This window comes from Aphis gossypii, unplaced genomic scaffold (assembly GCF_020184175.1).
Source record: "Aphis gossypii isolate Hap1 unplaced genomic scaffold, ASM2018417v2 Contig00678, whole genome shotgun sequence".
NCBI lineage: Eukaryota > Metazoa > Arthropoda > Insecta > Hemiptera > Aphididae > Aphis > Aphis gossypii.
Window position 1 is genome coordinate 14,504 of NW_026083225.1, and position 25,040 is coordinate 39,543.

The following is a 25,040-nucleotide window of genomic DNA, read 5'->3' on the forward strand; positions in this document are numbered from 1 at the left end:
GGTTTAGTTGTATATATAACTACATATGTAAAAGTATACACTTTTAATTTATCCAGAGCGCACAGTGATCAAGCTTCTTCAAATTATTCACAAATTTCATCAGTCCCCCCTGTTGATGTAGTTCCAAATTCTGTGCTCACTGAAACTTGTACACCTATTTTCCAAGCTGCAAAAGTCTCTTGTTCATTAACTCAAGATGATGATAACCTAGCCCAACCATTATCAAAGTCTATGGAATATGACGTAAATTCTGATGTTGAAACACATAAGCTAGAAATAAGTATTTCACCTATCAAGAATCATATTGAACACACTATAGTGGGACGACGGATTTTAGAATTAGCTTTAGATTTTAACAACCTCAAAAATTAATTAAGTTAAGAAAAATACATTAAAATTAAAATTTTCAAGCTTACCTATCTATATAAGTCATATTATAATTAAATAATTGATATAATATTTTATATGTTCATATTAAATATTTAAATTTTTTTATTTTTTTATTACACAGGCTGCAATAATTGAGTATAGAACAAAAGAAAGTTTTATTTTTGGGAATAAAAAATAAATACTGTTCAATTTGTATTCGTTCTGGTCTTGATTCAAAAGAAGTTAAAGAACATTGTTGCACTAAAAATTGGTCGGATCAAAATGGATCGTCGGGTATAGAAGCAGCTATAATAGTTGAAGGTTTTAAACAAAGTGAACCTATGTATGGTATAAGATATCAAAAGTTGATAGCCGATGGAGACTCGAGTGTGAAACAAGCTGGTCAATTAGCTCATAGAAAGTGGTTATCGCATAATATTCTACGAATGCGAAAAGGTATAGTGAAAGCTATTGAATATAATAAAAAAGAAAATTCTGTTTCAGGACTCCGAAATGATATTTTAAATGTTGTCAACCATGTTTTCGGTAATCATAGTAGTTGCTCAAAGTATTTTTGTAATAAAACCGACGATATTAATTACATGGAAAAAATTATCAGTACAGATAGAGTGTTTATAGATAGCGTAATGCGACCTGTTAGGTATCTTGCTAGACATACTTCAAGCTTGATACTGAATGTTGACAGCAATATAGTTGAATCATTTAATGCCATTATTGCAAAACTTATAGGAGGGAAAAGAATAAATTTTGCTCTAAAAGGGTCATACGCTGGACGTTGTGCGATTGCTACAGTCACGAAAAATTCTAAAAGACCTTTTTATTCTTTGCACAAGACAATTTTAAAGAATAGTCCCATTGGAAAATTGCCATCAGTGAAAATGGAAATAACACGGCGAAATAATCAATTTCGTCTAAATAATCGCTTGACGAAAAACAAAAGATATAAAAAAAAATTATTTGGTGTTAATGATTCAAATGGCTCATATGGAGAAAATGCTATGAAATCAGATATGAGTGAAAATTAACATAATATTGAAAAAAATGGAAGTCATTGAGTCCATGAAAAAAGTGGCTGCCCCAAGAGATTTAATAGAAAGACAAACTGTTGACCAAAGTTCTTGTCAGAATTGGTTGGACATAAGGCGTAAATTACTTACTGCTTCAAACTTTGGAAGCATAATTAACCGTCGTCCAGACACCGGATGTGAAAATCTAATTAAAAATTTAATTTATACAACTGATGTTGATACAATAGCAATGGAGTATGGAAGAAATCACGAAAATGAAGCTAAAATTTGTTTAGAAAATATACTAACTACTAAGTATAAAAAATTATAGAGTGTGGATTGTTCATTGATGAGTTCAATTATTTCATAGGAGCAACTCCAGATGGATTAATTGATGAAGATGGCTTGGTCGAAATAAAATGTCCTCAATCAGCTGCAGATCTAACTCCGGAAGAAGGAATTGAAAAAAAAAATTAGCTGTTGGAAAAAAAATAATAATGGGACTTATGAAATTAAAAAAAATCATAAGTGGTATTACCAAGTACAGGGACAGTTAAATGTTTAACAAAGAGAATATTGTATTCTTGCCGTGTGGACAAAAAAAGTTATGAAGTATGAAATAATTAAAAGGGACAATCATTTTTGGGCTACTCTCATGTTACCGAAACTTAACAATTTTTTTTTCAATTGCTTTTTGCCGGAATTGGCCGACCCGAGGCACACACGTAACATGCCAATACGGAATCCAGATTATATAATTAAAGCACAAGAAGAAAAAATGAATAAACGTTTAAAGCTTCTTTATTTTTGGTTTTTTTTTTGTATTATGTAATATTGAGTTTTTTTAAGTATATGCAAATATTATTTTATTTTTTTTTTTTTTATAATGTAGCTAAACATAATATGAAGTCGTCAACTTTAAAATAAAATAAAAATAGTATATTTATATAAATTTATGATTTATTTTCTTACTTATGTTTATACCTAGATATTAAAAAAAATTAATTAATATAAATAAAAATAGTAACTACTAGGTGGTAATAATTTATAACCTATGACTGCTTAAAATATGCTATTTACTGACGACTGACCGTGGTTCGTGAGGAACATTTAAATTATTACCTATATCATCAAAATATCTATTAATTTGCATAGTAATAATTTTGGAATACAAACGAATATAATAGTGGTATAATAGGTTTTTCGTCTGTATCAATAAAATTACCAAAGCGTATGCAAAGCGCCGAAGCGTACCGTAAATCATTAAATAAATCGAACGTTGCATCGGGCTTGAATTGTGTACGAAGTACGAACTACGAGTTGTATTGAGAGCAGTGCCGGATAAACCGCCGGTGCAAGCGATGCATTGCACTGGGGCCCCAACTCTTTAAAAAATTGGGGGGCCCCCGATATTATGAATATCAAACTATCAAAGTACCATAAAATAAAATAGATTCTTGGTAACATGTATGTTTTATTTTTTACAAATAGTATATTAGATTTTGGTTTATACTATTTTTATTTTTTAATTTATTCCCATTGGTGGGTTAATAATTGTGAATATTTGATCGGTTGTTTAATCTTTTTTTTTCATACGTATTATCGTGTATGCTGGTACACCGTTGACCAATACGGCGAATAATGATACCGTCGCGCTAGCGTTGCATTCAACGCAGCGCGACCAAAACTAAAAATAGATGTATCGAAAATTTCCCAATAATGCCTACGATAACGAATTATATATTACTATACATATTGTTTTCATAAACACACCAGTACATCACACACGCTCAACACAAATATTATTATAAAGTTATTAGTTAATCATTAATCGACTATTGCGCGTGTCGCACTGTCGCGTGTGTTTCATAACTACAATATTATTATTATGTATGCAAAACAAAATCATTAGCTTATAATTTTACAAATATTAATCCAAACAATTTTTGTAATATTTGCCCGTGTTGAACCCATTTGGCCATTTCATTGCGCGCCCGATTATTTTTTAATTAATTTAAATATATACTTATTATTAAATTATGTCATCGTCAAGGCAGTATTTATCGGGATCAGCAAAAAGAAAAATGAAAGAAGAAAGAGAAAATAATAAAAAAAAAATAGCTGGGTCAATGGACCGATTTTTAAAAAAAAAAACAGGTAAGTAGATAATTTATAAATAAATGGAGACATGGAGGTATGGAACTTACAAAAATTATACTTGTTTACAATAACTAATGTTATTTAAATAAATAAGAATAAACATATTAAAATTATAGTAAAATACATAACCCATCATTCAGTGTTGTAAAGTATTAGAATACAAGCATTAAAATACTTTTTGAAGTATTTTTTAGTATTCTAAATACAATTTTTTAAAGTATTCTGAATAATTTTTAAAAGTATTTTAACGGACAAAGTCCGTTTTATTTTATTTTTCACAACAATTATTTGACATCAATAAAAATAATATTATTTTCGTTGAAATAATAAATTATTATAATTAATAACAATGTTTAAAATTTAAAAAATACTACATTCAATTTTATATGGGTTCTGTATTGGAATTTTCCAAGACATCTTTTAAAATGTTCCATACTAATAGTTACTATCACTTTTTATTTATTTATTTTTTGTCACTTTACTATGGATCTATGGAAAAACTTTCAATTAGTAATAGATAATTTAAATAAATGATGACTTCAAAGTGAACTACATTTTTTAGCTGAACTTAAGTCAATGAACTCTGGAGAAAATTTAATGATTAATGACAATGTAGATGATAAAGATGAAGTTGTTGTAGAAAAAATTATAAACTGTGTTGACCCTGTGGCATCTACTTCCAGTAAGTACTTAACTTATGAAGTTAATCTTAAAATTTATTCAATAAATAAAACAAAATCTAAATTTACAATTATTTAATTATTAACACGGTGTTATTAATAGATAATTTAAATAAATTATGACTTCAAAATGAACTACATTTTTTAGCTGAACTTAAATCAATGAATTCTGGAGAAAATTTAATGATTAATGACAATGTAGATGATAAAGATGAAGTTGTTGTAGAACAAATTATAAACTGTGTTGACCCTGTGGCATCTACTTCCAGTAAGTACTTAACTTATGAAGTTAATCTTAAAATTTATTCAATAAATAAAATAAAATCTAAATTTACAATTATTTAATTAATAACACAGTGTTATTAATAGATAATTTAAATAAATTATGACTTCAAAATGAACTACATTTTTTAGCTGAACTTAAATCAATGAATTCTGGAGAAAATTTAATGATTACCCACACAGCATTTAGAAAATGATAATATTTTGCGAATATTTTGAAGTGCTTGAATAATGAATGTTTGACTAATAATATTGTAAAAATATTTTCTTCTCAAGCTAACTAATTATTGTACTAAATGATTGTAAAAAATATTTATTAAATATTTTTATAAGGTTTCCATGAAAATGTTTTTTGAACAATAGTCATACAACTTTTCATAAATATTATTTCAAAGATATTTTATCAATAATGTGAAAATATATTTTTAAAATATATTGCACTAGTTGCTAAAAAATATTTTCTAGACAATTATTATAAAACTTTTAATAAATATTTTTTTCAAATATTTTATAAATACTTTGAAAAGTTTGAAAATTATTAGTCTAATAGCATATAAATATAATTATAATATATGTAATTATTATAAATATTAAATAAACATAATATTATAATATAGAATTAATAATTAATATAGAATATTATTATGGACTATATATAATATGAATAATAATAAGAAGGCCGCTACACCAACATTTGTTTTATCTCCCACTTTATATTTTTCATTCTTGGAAATTGGAATTTGGAATGACGTTGTTATTATTGTTTTTGTTGGCGACCTTGCAGATGATTATAATAAGATATATTATCGAAGAGTCTCACTAGAGACTCCTTTCTGTGCATAAGTTACACCGATAAGAAACAGCACACCGATACAACCGATAGCGAGATTATTATACAATTATACATATATATATATTATACATTATTACTATATACATTAAGCTTCGTATCGGCGCTCGGACCTCTCACTCGCACGCGTTGGTTGAATTCGGAGTGCGAGAGAGACAGAGCTAAAAACTGCAGTTTTGTGAGTCTTTTTCTCCGTCGTACGGCGATAATAATAATATACATTGCAACTGGAGCCCGGATCAGGAACGCATTAAATTTGTTGTTATAATTGGTATCGCTTATTATTGTCTACATTTACTGTTAAAAATCTATTTTTAGTCGGGAAATTTCAATAGTGATGTCAGAGATTATACTATCAATTATTATTTTATTATATCACAAAAATATACACGTAAATTATTGTCATTTTTGTCAATATAATTATTATGATTCCACTTTCACATTAACAACCTAATCAGTAACCGTCAACGACTTATGACGACGCTATTTATTATATGTTAAAACACTAAACTCGTAAACGTAAATGTGCTCAACGCAAATAGGTACAAGTGACAAACTGACAACGATACTATAGCATTGGTTAAATATTTAAATATATAGTATATTTAATGAATGATACTAGTGAATTAGTAGTAATAAATAGTACTAGTGAACTAGTAGTGATACCACCCGCTCGTATTTTAAATAATATTGTTTGTGAATAACTGCAGTAAACGGTCAAACGTAAATATATTTGAGTCACTTGGACTTGTCCCAACGTAGTGTTATATTTTCTTTTTCTATATCGTGTTATTTACATTTTAATTTTGAATGTGTAATATATAGTATCTCACACGGGCACCTCTGCAATATTCCCTACTCAATATCTATTATACGTGCTCAACATAATACTACCGAATGTAAGTATAATTTGGCGTACCTATTTCTAATAAATATTATAATATTTATTTTTTCAATACCTACAGTATTTATTTGATTATATTGTTATATTAATATGTATAATATTTCAATATCTGTTTCAGAGGAACCTGCAGTTTAATTGTGTTACACATATTATTATAATAATTATTATAGTAAGTTTATTTTATTATATATTATTACCCACCTATTATTATAATTTATAATTCATTATTACTTATTACTATTATTATAGGTATATATTATATTTCCCAATTAATATATAGAAAATAATTTTATTATGTGTATTAGTGAATTCCAGTGTTAATTCATTATAAAAATTATTTTAAAAATAAGATTTACCGTCGTATTCAATAGGTAACTAAATAATCTTTCGTAATTGCAATGTGCCTATGATTAGATGCATTTTATATTAATATGCCTTAGAAATAAAATTAAAGTGATTATGCTTTTAATATCACATAATATTATATTTTATTTTGTAACTATTATGTTATTAAAGAAATTCAGATAGATATATAGTAAATTTTAAATTATGACAAGTAAAAGAACTAAACGCCGAAGAGTGAGGGAGGAACTAGAATTTTTATATGATGAAGACAATAATGAATCTCTTGATTTATCAACAAATAATATTGAATCTCATATTTTAACATCTGTTGTCAATACAAATGATAATGTAGAACACATTACTACTAAAATTGTTAAAAAAAATTATTTAAATATAGGAAATAGTTCTCCAGAGGTATGCATTTATTTTACAATTTATTATTGTATTACATTACTTATGGGTAAATATATTTTTTTTAAGTTTACTCAACATGATACTTCTATATTGGAAATTATGAATGATGAAGCTGGAGCATTTATTTCATTGGATCATAAAATAAAAAATAATCTAGCTGCACGGGCTTTGCAATATAATATTGCTCATAATGCGTTAAATGGACTATTATTAATTTTAAAAGAAATTCCTGGTTTGGAAAAACTTCCTAAAGATTCTCGATCTGTACTTAAAACAAGACAAGTAAACGAAACAAATAACATAACAGTTTTGGAACCTGGTTTATATTTTCACTTTGGTCTAGCTTCTGCCATTAAAAGATTTTTTTTAGTAAATCCAACTACCAATGTAGATGTGGTAAAAATTGTGATTGGGATTGATGGATTGCCCATCTCTAAAAGCAGCAATAGTGCATTTTGGCCAATATTAGGGTATATTCGGCCTCATAATAATTCAGTTTTTCCAATTGGTATTTATTGGGGAAATGAAAAACCCTATGATTCTAATAAATATTTAGAAGAGTTTGTTTTTGAGGCAAAATATTTGTTAAGGAATGGTATAAATATTGATGATACAAATATTAAAGTTATAATAGATGGATTCTCAATGGACGCTCCAGCTAAGTCTTTTATTTTAAGAATTAAAGGACATACTGGGTTTGATTCATGCACTAGATGTATTGAAGAAGGTGAATATATACAAAATCGTACCTGTTTTCCATTTACTTCTAGTTGTTTAGTTAAAAAAACACATGATGACTATATTACAAAAAAGTATGAGGAACATCATGTTGGAGATACTGTATCAATTTTATCAGAATTGCCAGATATAGACCTTGTTTCTGCTATTGGCCTAGATTATATGCATCTAACTTGTTTGGGTATATAAATTTTATTTATTAATTGCAACGATTAGTCATAGATACATTAGACATTTAAAATAATATATTTTTCAAGGCACCTCAGTATTCTTTTCTACTTTACTTAAATTATTTTATATTTATACTTAATATTATATATATATTTTAAATATCTACATTCTACATAGCCGTAACTAGACCTTAAAGTTTGGGGGGCTTCAGCCCTAACATATTTAATATAAATAACAAATGTGAGCCCCCCCCCCACCCCCCTTACTCGTTCCTAAAAAAACATTCATTATTAAATTATAATATTATTTTATTATTCTAAATTTTGTAATGTGTATGGCATGTATAAAACAAATAATAAAAAAGTGGTATTGAGATAGGTAAACATTAAAATAGATAAATTTTATTAAGTATTATTTTAGATACAAAATAATTCTTAAAACATAAGTGAATTTTAAAGATAACTATTTCAGTTTAAGCCTCCGCTCAGTATTGGCAAATTTATTTAAAATATCTTCTTTGTTTAGATTTAGAACGTTTGACAAATCTCTCTCAATTGCTATAATAGATAACTTTGTAAAACTATTGGGTAGTATGGTTGACCTTATGTATTTGTTAATTCAACGCATTGCTGAGAACGTTCTTTCACAAGATGCAGAACTTGTTGGAATTGAAAGCGCTAAATGTAGCATTTTGTATAAATTTGGGAAAATAGATTTGCCTACGATACCTAAGTCCTAAGTATCGTATTCTACTATTCTAAGTAGTATTTATGTAGTTAAAAAACTACTCGACATGATACGTATTACGTCTTACACTTATAATTATTAAAAAAAAAAAAGCGATATTTAAAATTGAAGTTGAAAAATGTAGTTACCGTTGGTGGGACTAGGAATTTTGACAGGGGGGGCTAAAATTTGTTTTGGGGGGACTAAGCCCTCTCAAGTCCCCCCCCTAGTTACGCCTATGAATATCTATGTTTCAAAATCACAGATTATAAGTTGATCCACTTCTTATATTATTATAATTATTATTATTAAACAGCTTATATAGTATATTATAATAAAAATGTTTTTACATTGAATTTAGGCGTAATGAAGAAATTAATTACTTTATGGATATATAAAGGAACACTGAATGTCCGTTTGCCAAGTTTGGTAATTAAACAGTTATCAGAATTTTTACTAGTATTACGCTCAAATATACCTTGCGAGTTTGCCCGAAAACCTAGATCATTTAGTGAATTATCAAGGTTTAAAGCTACTGAGTTTAGGCAGTTATTGATTTACACTGGACAAGTTGTGTTCAAGCCATTTTTAAGTGAAGATTGTTTCAATCATTTTATGGCTCTAAATATTGCTATGGTTATTTTATTAAGTACAAATATGAATGAATATATAGATTATGCCAGAAATCTCTTAGAATATTTTGTTAAAAACTTTGAAACAATTTATGGCAAACATTTAGTTTCCCACAATGTACACGGTCTACTTCATCTTGTTGATGATTATGAAAATTTTGGTCCTTTGGGTAATATAAGTGCTTTCCCATTCGAGAATTTTATGAAAAATATAAAAAAAAAGTTAAGAAAACACGAGTTACCTCTTCAACAGCTTATAAAACGATTCCATGAAGAATTTAATCAGGCTAAAGAGTATAAAATAGGTCAGAAAAATACTTGTTCAAAACAACCTTATTTTAAAAAAGAGCATACAAATGGGCCACTTTTAACAAATTTGATTGGACCTCAATACAGTACAGTACATTTAAAAGATATGATTATCAAAACAACAAAGGCTGCTGACTGTTATGTCTTAACTATTACCAATGATGTTGTTAAAGTAATAAATGTTGCACACGTAAAAGACATCAACGTTGCAGTTTTGATTGGGAAAACGTTTTTATCAAAAAAACCATATTATGAACAGCCAATCAATTCAGAAATTTTTAATATATATGAAGTAGACAATTTATCAGAACATATGTGTATTATTCATTTTGAAGAACTTAAAAAAAAAATTATGCTAGTGGATACATTAGATAAAAAAAGATAGCTATACCTATTATACATACAAATCTTTGTGATGTATAACCTTGATGATAATTATTATAATTCTTTTCTTCTGTAGATTATGTGGTCAATTGTTTGTTTTATTGAAGAAAATACAGTTGAATGTGTCCCAAATTTTTGGTACAAAAATAGCCTATGTGCTTGGCCAAATAGTTCAAATAAAATCAATTCTCGATTACTTGTTGAACGTCGCACTTCTCCGAATCAAATTGATTTTAACTTCTTTTCAGCAAGATTATTAGCTACTGATATAAGTAATTAAACATTTACATTGTATTAATATAGAAAATAATTAAATAATCCAATTTTATTAATTTTATATTAGGTAATTTAACCAAAGCATATAAAAAATTAAAAAAAGCTGAATATACTTCAGAATTATCCACATTTGAAAATGACATCAGTGAAGACAATTCTAAGTCATCAAAACGTATAAATAATTATTCTAGTCGTATAAATACTGTACATAAAAAAATACGATGAAGATAAATGTAAATAAAATCCCATCAATTCTGAGTAGTCCGCCTAAATATATTCATAAAGCTGCAGGTAATATATAATTCTGACTGTTCTGAGTATAATAAACTTAAATATACATAATATTTCTAATTATATTTTTTTATCATTGTTGTAGGTGCTAACAACAAGACAAATTCTAAAATAACTAGTAATGTTAAAACTATGGCCATGGACCAAGTCACTGACAAACATTACATATCCAAAGGTAATATTAAATAACAGAAAAATGTAATTTAATTAAGTTACCACCATGTAAAAAATATTAAAAAAAAAAATTTTTTTTTAATTATTGTGAATAATAAATAAGATATAATTTTATTTATTTTTAAAACATTTTGAATGTTAGATAAAGGTAGTGATGAAGAGTTTGTTGTAAATTCTGATGGAGATAACTGTGCTCCATTTAGTCAGCAATGCAACAGCTACAGCTATTCAGATTTAAAATCAAGTATTTACAAATTTATTCAATTAATTAATACACAATTAACACCTTATAGAATCATTTTCACTTATAAATCAAAAATAATTTGTAAATTAATTCATTTAGTGGGTGTGAGTAATAATTAATATAATATAATTTTATTTAAATAAATAACAATAACAATATGATTACTTATTAGTTATTACTTACTACTATATATTTTATTAATTTGTTGAAACAATATTATTTTAGATTTTGATGGAAACAATAGTGATAATATTTTATACCAATTAGTGATTTTAAGTCTTATATTCATACATTTTTTTTTTTTTTATAGGTATTGAAAAAAAAAAAATCTCCCTTCAAATGGGACGTGAGTGCTAGTAATTCACCTCTTATCGATAAACAAAAAATATCTAGTCCCATACCAAAGTCATGGATTATAACACCTGTAAAATTACAAACAACTGAAACCCCTATTATTCAGTGTAAAAAGAAATTGGATTTTTATTCAGAACCTATATATCCTAGTAATTAAATTGCTTAAATAATCAATGCATAAAATTCAATGTTAGTTTGCATAAATATTTTTACTTTCATTTTAGAAATTACTAAAGATAACAATGTTTCAACATGCCATACTGTTCAATCAGGAAGTGATAGGACATCTTCTGGAGGTATTCATTATTTTCAAATTTTTATTCTTTTTTTATATCATTTTTAATATACATAAATATAAATAATATCTAAAATTTGTTAATGTTTTAGATTTGATGAACAAATTATATCGCACTGTAGTTTCCTTAAAGTATGATGTTAAGGAAATTCTTATAAAATTGGATCGTTTGGAAAATACAGCAACTGACAATCAGGCACGCCTAATTATGACTGGAGAAATAAGGGATAATGAACAAGAAAGTGCAATTTTATGGAATTTTCCAATAACCTCATTGGACGAAATGGCACTGTTTGAAGAAAAACTACTTGAAAGATCTTTTCGATTGAAAATGGTAGTTGTTATAATAAATTAATTTTTATCATTAACTTAAATTCATAATAATTTGTTTTGTTTTAGATAAAAGATCTTAGTTTAATGGTTCGAAATACTGTATCAGAGACTGTACGTCAAATGCTTTCAAGAATGTTCATAAATGAAGTTTTATCAAAATATTCATTTGTTGGACAAAAAAAAAACTATCATTTTCTATTTTAAACGCATGCACAATTATATTTGGTAAGAAACTTAAAATGTTGATAGTATATATTGTAGTAATGTAAATATATACAATATTATATGCATCTAAATTATCAAACATATACAATATAACAAATAGCTTTTATAATTACATAAAAATTATAATGCATTTTTTAACTACAAAATTATAGTAATTCAATTTTCCTAATTTACCCTTGTAATAATAATTATGCCTTTTCTTTGGTATTATGTTTAAATATTTGTTTTTTTTTTTTTTTTGTAGACGCCATAAGAAATATTAAACAATTTAAAGATATACCATCTTTAACAATTGAAAAGCCGTTGAAAGAATATTTAGCTGGGGCAAAATTCCGTGATTTGAAAAAAAAAAAATGAAGATAATATAACCAAAAGCTTTTAAATCATAATTACATATATGTATTTTTTTTTATTATTATTAATATTTATGTTTCTATATATTACTAAACTTGCAAAAGCATGCAAACATTTTTATTTTATTATTTTTAATATATTTCTATTACTATATGTATTATATTACTTGCAGAAGAAAATGCATTTATTTTATTTTATGAATTGTGTATATTAAAGATATAATAATATATTATATATATATTATAATAAGTGTATTATTTATTTGCATATCAGATTTTTAAGTATTAATATAATCAAAGCAATTTTCTTAGAAATATTGTAGTAAGGCAATTCAAATATTTTGTAATCATTTTTAAAATGAAATGTACATAATTTCAAAATATTTTACCGATATTTTTTGGGCAACTAATTCATATTTTGAAAATGTTGTTTAGTAATATTTTTAAAATTTAAAAATAAAACATTTAAAAAATATAGTAGGTATTAAAATGTTTTGTAAATATTTTTATAAAATATTTTCCAAATATGAACTTCTTGGACAAAGAATATAACTAAAATATTTTCTAATTATTTACGCAAGTTTTTAACAATAATCAAACAATATTTTGACAACTATATTATTTTCCTGAAAATATTCTTATCATAATTGGGAAATATTTTTATGCTGTGTGGGTAATGACAATGTTGATGATAAAGATGAAGTTGTTGTAGAACAAATTATAAACTGTGTTGACCCTGTGGCATCTACTTCCAGTAAGTACTTAATTTATGAAGTTATTCTTTTAATTAATTTAACGATTTTATCTTGTAATTTTAGTTGAATGTATCAAAGACGAATTAGATTTAAATTTAAACTATGAGTACCCAACAGACCGTGGACACTTCAATAATGATAGAGTCCCTGATAAGATTAAACGAAGTATACTGTTGTATGGACCATGCAAACCAAATATTGAATTTCCTCAAAATGAAAAACACAGAAAATTTTCTTCCGACTATTATTTCACAATGTCTAAATCTGGTAATAAAATACCTCGCACTTGGCTTTGTTATTCAATAGTCTTAAATAAAATATACTGTGAGACATGTTGGCTTTTTTCTGACCGATTTTACAAACATTATAATGCAACATGGGTCAATGGAGTTGATGATTGGCAACATGCCTCGCAAAAAATATATATTCATGATACGTCAGTTCAACATATTGAAGCTACTAAAATAAGATGCATATGGACAAAAAATCAAGTAATTGAAAAGGAATTGGAAAATCAAATTTCAGAAGAAGCAGCTTATTGGAGGAGTGTATTAGAGAGAATAATCAGAATTATACTACACTTAACTGCTGGAAATAATGCACTTCGTGGTAATGAAAAAAAATGTAGCAAGGACAACTCATTTAATGAAGGGAATTTTTTACAGACTGTTCGACTCGTGGCAAATTATGATCATATATTAAGTAAACTTATATCTTGTGAAGAAAGTAAAGTCAAGTACCTAAGTCATAGTATTACTGATGAACTTATAAATATATTGTCAAACGATTTACTTAAAACAATTTGCGCTGAAATAAATGTTTGCCAATGTTTTTCAATTATTACTGATTCGACTCAAGATATAACAAAATTAGATCAGTTAAGTATAATCATCCGTTATGTTGTCGTCAATTATGAAAATAAGACTTTGGAAGTCAAAGAATCGTTTGTTGGATTTTATATTTTAAAAAGTCATGGTGCAGTTGATTATGTAAACCTTACTCAAGATGTTTTAATAAAACTTGGTTTAAATATTAACAAATGTCGAGGCCAGGGATATGATGGAGCTTCTGTCATGAGTGGAGCACATTCAGGTGTGCAAACAAGGATTAAACATATTGTTCCATCAGCCAAGTATGTCCATTGCTGTAGCCACAATTTAAATTTGGTTATTTCGGATGCAGCAAAGTGTCACAATAAAGTAAAACATTTTTTTGAAACTGTTCAAAATGTATTCAATTTTTTTGCCAGTAGTGCCCCAAGATGGGCTTTATTAGCCTTAGGTCAAAATTTTGGCGATAAAGTTCAAAAAAAAGTTTTAAAAAAGGTGTGCCCAACCAGATGGGAGGCTCGGCATGATGCTGTGTTTTCGCTCAAAGAACGTTTCATTGATGTACTTAAAGCTTTGACTTGTATGGCCCTTACCAGCAAGAAAACAACTGAACGAACCTTGGCATCGGGCTTGAAAAGTAAAATTGAAAATTTTGAATTTGTTTTAATCTTGTGTACTTGGGAACCTATATTACGATCATTAAGAGTAATTTCTAAAAAATTACAAAATGTAGATATGAACCTAGAAGAAGCATCTAAAATGCTAAATAATGCCTTCAATTTTATTCAAGAGACAAGAAATAGTTACGATAATAATGTACTTGATAATGCAAAATCGCTGTGTTCAAGATGGGGAATCCCAAATAAATTTGTAGAAAAAAGGGAATCATATGCCAAAAAACATTTTTATGACAACTTAAATGGAGATAGGAGACTTAACACAACTGAAGAAAACTTTAAAGTTAAAATATTTTTCCCTGTGTTGGATACAGTTTTGTCTCAACTCATTAGTCGTTTTCAAGGTATGCATAATGTAATAGAGGATTTCAATTTTTTAAACCCTATTATTCTTTCAACACAAACCGATGAAAATATTATGAAAGCATCATACGATTTTTGTCTAACATATAAAGACGATATAAATTCTGACTTCCCACGACAAATGTTATCATTAAAATCATTTATAAAATATGAAAAATTAAATACAATAAAACATTTAGGTAGTTTTATTCTAAATAACGATTTATCAAGTAGCTTTCCAGATGTTTTAAGTGCTTGCATTATTTTTCTGACAATGCCAATCACTGTAGCTGGAGCAGAACGTTCTTTTTCGAAACTAAAACTTATAAAGAATTATTTAAGAAACTCTTGCGGACAAGAACGTTTATCTAGTATAGCAATTTTAAATATTGAAAAAGAACGAACCAAAACTCTAAATATTGAAAAGATTATTGATAATTTTGCCAACGCGAAATCAAGGAAAAAAAATTTCTTAAAGTAGAATATATCCAGGGATATATCCTAACGATTTACATTTCTTATTAAGTATTAGTTTGTTATCTTTTTTTAAGCAAAAAGACACCAAATATAAATTTGAAAACATTTTGTGTATATCTGTTGTCTAAAATAAGATCAGTATTTATATTGTACCATATGTTGTAACCTATTATATATTATAAAATATATTATGTATTTGTGTAGCCTATTTGATGTATAATATTTATATGTTTTAACAATTATGTTAAAAAAAACAATTTATTACATACTTTTAATTATTATATTACCTATATGTTAAAATATGGTTATACATTTATAATGCAATTTAATTTGAAGTATAAACTTAAAGGTATACTGTACTGTAAATTAAAAATAATTAAATAATAAAAAAAAGGGGCCCCTTAATTTTTTTTTGCACCAGGGCCCCCTGAGTTCAAGATCCGGCACTGATTGAGAGAATGATGCGTCGCTCCCGGAGACTGGTTTCAATCACTCCCTCACTCGTCGGTACGCGATCGAAGTGGGCGTGGTATAAGACATTGCGCGAGAGACGGTATGACATCTAGTGAGCGTTGTTAGGTTTTAGTTTTACTGTCGAAGACCCTTAAAATCGCTACTATTCTTTTAACGATAAACAATTTTACACAGTTTAAAATAACATTTATTATTATTATTTTTTTTTTTCTTAATCGAAACCATATTTATCTAAGCCTAATATATTTAAACGCTTTTAAGGTTATTATTATAATTATACGCTTTATACATACGAACATTTTTAATATAATTCTTATAAGATATTATATTTTAATTACTACCTACAAAACAGTGTACAAATTACAAATAATGTATTATATTTCGTTAAAAAAAAAAAAAAAATGAAATGACAACTATTAAAACTTATAAATATTGTATCAATAATCCGTGTTTCTAATAAGCAGCTTCTACTGTATATTGATTATTGAATAAAATATCCCAACAAAACATATATGTAAAATGAAGTTCAATTAAATAATATGCTTTGGATGTTGACTTCAACGACAAAAGAAGTGATATCTAAATGGATACCAAGTTCAATGGTCAGTCCTGAAATTTATTTATAACAACATAAAATATAATTTCTTCTTATCACTTAGGTTAATGTTTTGAAGCCTAAGGTCTGACTTGGCTAGTTGTCATATACGAATTATTATTAAGTACCAACCAAAACAGTCATGGAAGAGCACTGTATTCGATAGCTAGTTTCTACCAGCAAGCCAAATTTTTAGAAGGATAAAAAAGAACTTACAACTTTAGAACTTGCGAAGGCTATAACATAATTCGTATATGGAAACTAGCCAAGTCAGACCTTAGGCTTCAAAACATTATCATAAGTGATAAGAAGAAATTATATTTTATGTTGTTATAAATAAATTTCAGGACTGACCATTGAACTTGGCATCCATTTAGATCTCACTTCTTTTGTCGTTGAAGTCAACATCCAAAGCATATTATTTAATTGAACTTGGCTATCATTTTACATATATGTTTTGTTGGGATATCATTACTTTTTTGTAAGTAAATTATTAATAGCTATTAAATCATATTAAAATAATTTCCAAATGGTTTTCAATAAACTATTGTATTTTCCTACATGTACGGGTTATAATTTTTTTTTTTTTGTGTTTTATTTATATTTTCCTACGTTTACGGGTTATAATTTTTTGTTTGTGTGTTTTTATTTATATTTTCCTAAGTTTACGGGGGTTTTTTTTTTGTGTGTCATTATTTATATTTTCCTGAACTTTTAAAATGTTTGGGTAAATTGCCCATTCAGTATCTGGAATTTTTTTTATGCGTTTTCTACTTATACTTAATTTGGCCAAGTCAGGGCGGTATAGCGTGCGCAGGCGGTTGTACTCTACATGTTGCTGCGCGCGGGTCGACAATATCGACACATATTCGGCTGTACGTAAGGTTAGCGGAACAATTTAAGTCAACACAATTTTGACTTTTTTTGAGTTATTTATAGACCTCTGAAATTTTCGATTTTTTTGAGAAATTTTTTTTAAAGTGTCAATAAAAAATTGTTGGATGACCAAAAAGTTTTGAAAATTTAATACAAGGTTCCTTATGAGTTGTTTTTATTGTAGTTAAAAAAAATTATATTATAAGAGTTTATAACTCAAATTTTTACGAAATCTGTCAAAAACACAAAAATTTGCAAGTAATTTTGAAGTTGAAAAATCATAAAATTTTTTTCTTTTATAACTAAGTTTTGAAAATTTGGTACAAGGTTCTCCATACATTTTTCTTCAAATATCTGTAAAAAAAACTACCGGATTCAAACAAAAAAATTTTGTGAGTGTTTGAAATTTAAATTTTTACAAAACCGCGTTAAATAACGGTTTAGCCTCAAACGATTTTTGATATTTGTTATAATTCAAAAAGTATAAGTCGTAGATACTTGAAAATTTTACCAGTTATTTAGATTGGCATTTTATTTACTTGATTTAATTTTCAAAATATTTTGAGTTTTTTTGAGCTATTTATAGCCAACTGAAATTTTCAATTTTTCTGAAAATTTTTTTTTGAAGTGTCGATAAAAATTTTTTGGCCCTATCAAAATACTTGTAAATTTTATACAAAGTTCCTCATATGTTATTCTTATAGTGATTAAAAAATTATAAGTATACATAGGCACAATTTTTTTTTATTAGCATTTGAAGTTCAAATTTTGACGAAAATTCGTCAAAATTATGAATATTTGCAAATTATTTTGTATAAACCACCTTTTTCACCAACAACTGGAAATTATATCCTAGGCTGACAAATCATCTTCGTTCAGAATCGTTTTTCGTATACAATAATACCTATCATTGCATTCAAATTTAACCTACCCTAGTCCGAGGTCAACCCCACCCCCTAATGTACAGCAGAACGGTACCCACTTGCCCGCTTTTTTTCGGTTGAACCGTCACAAAGGTGCCGAACTACGTTAGCATTACTTGGCCCCAATTGTTACTTAGCCCCTTTGTAAGGACATCTGGACATACCTATCTAGGGTCCCCGTCCTTGAGTATGAATACAAAACTGAAAAGACCCTGCAGGTAGTAGCCTTACCTTGCCTACCTTAACAACCCCAACAACATTCTTTTTGATTATTATACTCTACAAATGCATATTACTCTTTACAACATTGGTGCTGGACGGTCTAGTGTCATTACTATTTTATTCGTCTTGTGGTTAACACGTGTCCTAGTGCATTTAACTATAATACATCAAACGTTTTTTACTGTTATATCAAAATGCCAAGTTGTTTTGTGTGTGGTCGATCAAGTAATTCCAAAAACAAAGATCTTGGAATAAGTTTCCATCAGTAAGTATATGAATGATTAGTTTTAACTTTTATTCTATTGAACATTTTCAACTTTTTTACTTATATATTTTTATTATTTAAGAATTCCAAAGAATGAGAATCATCGGTCTCAATGGTTGGATTTTATTCAAAAATGTAGTGTTGACCATTTAAAAATTAAGACCAAGAGCATTATTTGCTCTGAACATTTTACAAAGGATTGTTTTAAAAATTATAAACGCACAAGATTATTAAATGAAACCGCTGTTCCATCCATTGCAGTTAATCGTTTAAAATCAGTTTGTTTAAAGAATAATTTAAATTTTATTTTATTTCAATATCATCACATTTTTATTCTAACATTATACAATTTAAATTTTTAGGCAAAAATTGAAATTCCTGAGGTGAGTTATACACTTGGTGATAGTAACTCAAATCCTTGTTCCGTTAAATCTCTAACTGTAAGTATAACAGTATATAGTAAAAAAATTAAGTTATACAAGAAAATATTCTAATTCTTAATATTTGAAAGATTGACCATGATAGTATTCAAATGGAAGGTGTTCAACAACTTGATGAATTAAGTGTTCAGCAACCGTCATGCTCCTCAAATACCATTTCTACTGACTGTAACCAGTTCACATGTGAACCATCAACATCATTTTTAATGAAGCCTCCTACTCAGAAAGTACATATTATAATCATAATTAAAATAAATAATTATTTCCATATATTATAATAAAATTTCTTGTTGGTTTTAGGTAAATTCTAGGTCTTTGAATTTTGAATTTGTGCAAGAAATCAACAATGATTCGCCAAGAAAAAAATATTTAAAAAGAACAATATCTTCCCTAGTTCGTGAAAACTTCAATCAGAAGAAAAAAATCAAGGTTCTAAATCAACAACTAAGACGTCAAAAAAAAACAAATTTCCTCATTGAAAAGTATGTAGATAATGTTCAATAAATATATTGTTGACAAAAAAAAATAACTTCAATTTCACTATTATAATTAAATTATATTAATACAGTAATTAATTCTAATTTACAATATGCATATTGTTTAAGGTGTTGTTCAAGTTTTGGAAAATAAAAATTTAGTCCATCAAGATCAAGCAGACATCATAGACAGCAATTTCAGTAAGCACAAAGATCTTATAACTAATTTCATTAAAAAAAATGCTGGAAAAAAACTGCCTTTAAAGTATAGTGCTGAATTAAGGAAATTTGCTATCACCCTGAATTTTTGTTCTCCAATAGCATATCGTTTTGTACGAGATGAATTTAATTCTGTGCTTCCTTGTCCGAGAACGCTTAGCAAGTGGTATTTGCATGTTGATACTGAGCCTGGTTTCACTAAAGAAGCTATTAACACACTCTCTTTAGTTTGTAAAAATTCACCTACTCAACTTTATTGCTCATTACTTATGGATGAAATGGCAATAAGGAAGCATGTTGAATGGGACGGTACGACTTATCACGGCTACGTCAATTTTGGATCAAAAGTACAAAATGAAACAGTAGAAAAAGCAACTGAATAATATGTTTTGATGGTTGTGAGTATCAATGATTCATGGAAAATTCCAGTTGGATATTTTCTATGTAACCATTTAAATAGTTCACAAAAAGTAAACTTAGTTAAACGTTGTATAGATGTAGTTTCTGGAACTGGTATAAAAATTATTAGCTTGACATTTGATGGCTGCGCAGTGAATGTAAGCATGGCTAGAGCTCTTGGTTGTAACTTAGATACTAATCCTATTGATATTTTAACTAGTTTTAAGATCCAAGATTTAGATATTAATATTATGTTTGATGCTGCACATATGATCAAACTTGTGCGTAATACTTTTGGTGAAAAGTTAATATTAATTGATCATAAGGGTGGTTATTAATTTTAACTATATTAAAAAATTGTTGGTCTTACAGGAAACTGAAAAGTGTCATATAGGTAATAAATTAAAAAAGGAACATGTTTTTTTTTAAAAAAAAAAAATGAAAGTTAAATTAGCCAGTCAACTTCTATCAAATTCAGTAGCAGATGCTTTATTATTCTGTAAAGATAATTTGAAACTTAAGGATTTTGAAGGATGTGAAGCCACTATAAATTTTATTAGGTTATTTAATGATGCATTTGACATTTTAAACTCAAGACATTTAATGTCATACGATTTTAAAGGTGCAGTTTGTATACAAAACTTTGAAAACATTTATTCTTTTATTAAACTATTTTTTTATTATGTTAATAATTTAAGACTAGAAACTGGCCAATTATTATTAAAATCTCAAAGGTGTACTGGTTTTTTAGGATTTTTGATAAGCCTTAATTCTTTAATAGATCTTAAATCCAAATATATTGACACTAATTCTTTGAAATTTATTCCTATGTACAAACTCAGTCAGGACCACTTAGAAATGTTCTTTGGTAGTGTAAGAGCTCAAGGTGGCTATAACAACAATCCGACTTCCAGGCATTTTAAATCTGCATACAAAAAAATAATGGTTAATGCTCAAATTAAAGACACTGGGTTAGGAAATTGTATGGCACTAGAAGATATTCCGGTATTAAATTGTTCGAGTGTTAATGATCCAATTACTGCTATTAACAATTCAAAATGTATTTTAAATAGCGATTTGATTTAGAACCTGAGCAATACAATTTTGAAACTGATGGGTTCCACTTGAAAAATTTAAGCCAATTTTCCAAAGAAGTTTCTTTGTATATTGCTGGATTTGTATCCCATAAATTGTCAACAAAAATTAAGTGTGATATTTGTAATGGTGCATTGTTTGGTAATAAGGATAATTTTTTTTATTCCATCATAAATATGAAAGACAAAGGAGGTTTACATTATCCCAGTAATGATGTAATACAAATTTGTGTTGCTACAGAAAAATATTTTAAAACATATTATTATGATAAAAAACAATTTAATAAAATGTTAATTATTACAAATGTATTGAAAAGTTTTATTAATAATGATTCAATTTTTTATTCAATAAAACATCATAATGATCAAAATGGACCCCTTGACAATCATGTTGTACTATTAATTAAAGCGATTATTTCTGTTTATTCTGATATTAAAATTAATTACCTTAACCGTACTCAAAATGAAACATTGTCCTTAAGAACATGGTATAACAAGTTGACTCTTTTTAGAGGCCAGTAAATCTCTAGGTTATATATATTGTATTATATTTATTTTTAATTAGTGTATTTTTCAATTTTTGCATAGAATAAGAATATTGCTATTTTGTATTTATTTGACTTTTTGTTTATAGCTAATATTTATGAATATGTGTACATAATATTATGTACTTTAAGAACCTATTAGTTTTAATATAATAATAATAATTATATTTACCATTGTTTTGATGTACCCACTACTTGTTTAAAATAATGACTCCTTGTAAAAAAACATGATAAATTATTGTATTTTAAATTTTAGTAACTGTTAATGAAAGATAACAATGTAACTAGTAAGTAGTAATTGTTAGATATTATATGTAAGTATGCAATTCTTATAATATATTAATATCTAACATAAAGTAAGTAAATTATAGTAATTAAACTATTATTTGTATCGTTAAATAATAATTTGTAATATATTTAATATTGTATTATCATCAATAAATTATATTGACAATATAGATAAGAAAATAATACCGTGTACAATAATTTTATATTAATTAAGTGGTTACTCTGATGGTCTCCTTTTTTATTACTTCAATCTATTCAATAGACTAATATACGAGATGGCCTCTCTATATATTCTTACTCTATGCATTTAATACCGTTTAATATTTACCATTTTAAAATATATTTCCATTTAATAAAGATCGTAAATCGTAATTGATTAGGTAATTAATTAATTAATTAATTTAAATTAATGATTAATGACAAGATCCATCTATTTCATTATGATAAATGATTAATTGATCTTGATCAGTAAGTTAATGCGTAATGACATGAATCTGTTAAGGGCAATAATTATTATTGTTTATTATTTTATTAGTTAACACAAGCTTTTCACAATGATGATGATGAAATTATACTTCACATAATAAAAATATTTATTTTAATATTTGGACATTGGTAAGTACATATTAAAATAATAGTTGATAATAGGTAATTATAGGTAAGAATTCTAAATTATTACAAAGGACATTATTTTCTTTAAAACTTAACTATTTTTTATTTACAACATTGAGATTTGAGACACATAATATTATTATACAAGTCATAAAATGCATAATTAATGTATAATTTATAATTTATTTACAGATATTTAAACATAAATGGAACAAATGTAGTATTGTACAATTCAATTAGTAATTAGCTCATATTAAAAAAAAGGTATTTATTAAACTATAATACATCAAAATAATTATAATTTAGTGGAGTTACAAAAATTTGTTTTACAATGCTGTAAAATTTCTAATTTTCTGTTTTTAATTTTTTTTTCAGATACTAAATGTCTGTACAAAAATTTAATTGAAGCATAAATTCTAAAACGCAAAAAAAATTGAGTAGGTAATTTTTGTCAAAGTTGGGACATGGATGTTCATAATCATATTGAGCATTCTCATTTTAAGTTTGTCGCCTATTCCTACTTCAACAGCCTCAGTAGGAAATATATTAATAAATTCGGATTCTAAATTATAAAGATAATTGTAAAATTTTCATGAGGCATATTTAAATTCCCAAACGTTGATTTTTCAGCATTTTCATACGCTTTAAAAAACATAGCAAAAATGAAGGATCTAAATTTTTTTGTGTTTTCGCATACTCTAAACATATTTCACATGTATGTTTGGTTAGACATTTACTCATAATATATCCACAAACATAAATGAATGCATTTTGATCAGGAATTTCTAATGTCTATAATCAACTTGCCCTATAGAAAGTGGACAAGTTTTTTTTAAATTGAAAAAGTGTTTTATCAGCATATAGGGTGCTACTATCTATGTCTGAATCAGTGGGCATTTGAGTTAAAATGGCATCCAAATCATTTATGCAATTTGCGTTTTCTGAGTGTTGAAAATAATTAAGTAAAAAAATTTTTTTAAATGCGAACAAAAATTGGTAAGGAGTTGGATTAGTGTTATTGCCATTTTGTTGTCTAAGTGTACAAAAAAATTTTCAAGACAATCTTGATTTAATCTTGCTGTGTATAAAACATAATTTTCTTGTTGGTTTAATGATCTTGTTGATTTTAAATCTTTCCAAAGTAACAGCAAGCCAGTTATGGAGACCAACCAACCATTAATAAATTTCATCCGGTTAGTAACATTAGTTTGTTCTTTTTTGCTAATAACGGTTAAATTTGTAAAAAAAAATATGCATATATTTTAAATGATCCTCTTGTTGTTTTGTTTGTAACAAGGTAAGTTTCAATGCCAGCTGCTACACTTTGGCTAAATACTTGAGCTGCCAAAAAAACTTTCATTTTCTCAAATGGTCCAGGAAAAATATGAGAATGTGTTAATTTTGGGGCTGATCTTAAATTACATTTGCTGTCTTGTTCAAAAAATGATACTAAATGTTTTTTTTCAATTAAGTCATTTTTGAATTTGAAATTGTGTTGAAAAAACATATTTCTTGTTGACTTTAATAAATAGGGAGGGTCAAACATATATATTATTTTATTTTCACAAACTTTAAAATAAGGTCGGGCTGGTGTAACATTAACACTTTTACTGAAACTAACAAAGTTAGAACCCATATCAGTAATAAATGTTTTTATATTTAATCCTATATCAAAAAGTTTGCGTATAGTTTCAAAAATAATATCTTGCAAATCATATCCGGTACAGCTACTCGATACTAAAAAGTATGCAATTGGTTGTTTCCAGTTGACATTTATTCCTCTAACCATTAGAACAAATGCATACTTGGCAGGATTATAAGTCTTTGTCTTATTTGTTTGATGAAATCCTATAATTTCATCTTTGTTCAGCATATAATAAAGATTTGATTTTAAGGACATTTCATCTGCACAGAGAACACATTATTTAGCTTCGTCAGTAAAATATTTAATTTTATACTTGATAATATTAAAAAGAATATCATTCAAACCTGGT

The 25,040-nt window shown here is 26.7% G+C and overlaps 3 protein-coding genes across 4 annotated transcripts; all 3 read left to right on the plus strand.

Annotated features, from left to right (window-relative positions):
• The first annotated feature begins 11,208 nt into the window (after nt 1-11,208).
• On the plus strand, nt 11,209-12,178 carry LOC126555014 (uncharacterized). The gene is made up of 5 exons (XM_050209986.1): nt 11,209-11,220; nt 11,288-11,480; nt 11,556-11,627; nt 11,719-11,960; nt 12,026-12,178. Exons 1-5 carry the CDS (start codon nt 11,209-11,211, stop codon nt 12,161-12,163), a joined length of 657 nt encoding a protein of 218 aa, XP_050065943.1. The 3' UTR covers nt 12,164-12,178.
• Nucleotides 12,179-13,632: 1,454 nt separating this feature from the next.
• On the plus strand, nt 13,633-15,622 carry LOC126555016 (zinc finger MYM-type protein 1-like). Its single transcript, XM_050209988.1, has one exon. It carries the CDS (start codon nt 14,366-14,368, stop codon nt 15,620-15,622), a length of 1,257 nt encoding a protein of 418 aa, XP_050065945.1. The 5' UTR covers nt 13,633-14,365.
• Nucleotides 15,623-18,899: 3,277 nt separating this feature from the next.
• On the plus strand, nt 18,900-21,045 carry LOC126555010 (THAP domain-containing protein 1-like). Of its 2 annotated transcripts, XM_050209983.1 has the most exons (7): nt 18,900-18,973; nt 19,056-19,251; nt 19,336-19,413; nt 19,485-19,640; nt 19,714-19,895; nt 20,019-20,090; nt 20,880-21,045. In XM_050209983.1, exons 1-6 carry the CDS (start codon nt 18,903-18,905, stop codon nt 20,041-20,043), a joined length of 708 nt encoding a protein of 235 aa, XP_050065940.1. In that variant the 5' UTR covers nt 18,900-18,902; the 3' UTR covers nt 20,044-20,090; nt 20,880-21,045. The 2 variants fall into 2 exon arrangements, with proteins under 2 accessions (XP_050065940.1, XP_050065939.1); XM_050209982.1 differs by lacking the exon at nt 20,880-21,045 and having other exon boundaries at nt 20,019-20,270.
• The last annotated feature ends 3,995 nt before the right edge of the window (nt 21,046-25,040 follow it).

Bases quoted from the DNA above. Each gene is read 5' to 3' on its own strand.
- LOC126555010 (XM_050209983.1), top strand. From the start codon at position 18,903: ATGCCAAGTTGTTTTGTGTGTGGTCGATCAAGTAATTCCAAAAACAAA. The intron at 19,414-19,484 runs GTAAGTATAACA...AATATTTGAAAG, and splicing joins GTTCCGTTAAATCTCTAACT to ATTGACCATGATAGTATTCA. The intron at 19,641-19,713 runs GTACATATTATA...TGTTGGTTTTAG, and splicing joins TGAAGCCTCCTACTCAGAAA to GTAAATTCTAGGTCTTTGAA.
- LOC126555014 (XM_050209986.1), top strand. The intron at 11,628-11,718 runs GTATTCATTATT...TTAATGTTTTAG, and splicing joins TGATAGGACATCTTCTGGAG to ATTTGATGAACAAATTATAT. The intron at 11,961-12,025 runs GTAGTTGTTATA...GTTTTGTTTTAG, and splicing joins GATCTTTTCGATTGAAAATG to ATAAAAGATCTTAGTTTAAT.
- LOC126555016 (XM_050209988.1), top strand. From the start codon at position 14,366: ATGAGTGGAGCACATTCAGGTGTGCAAACAAGGATTAAACATATTGTT.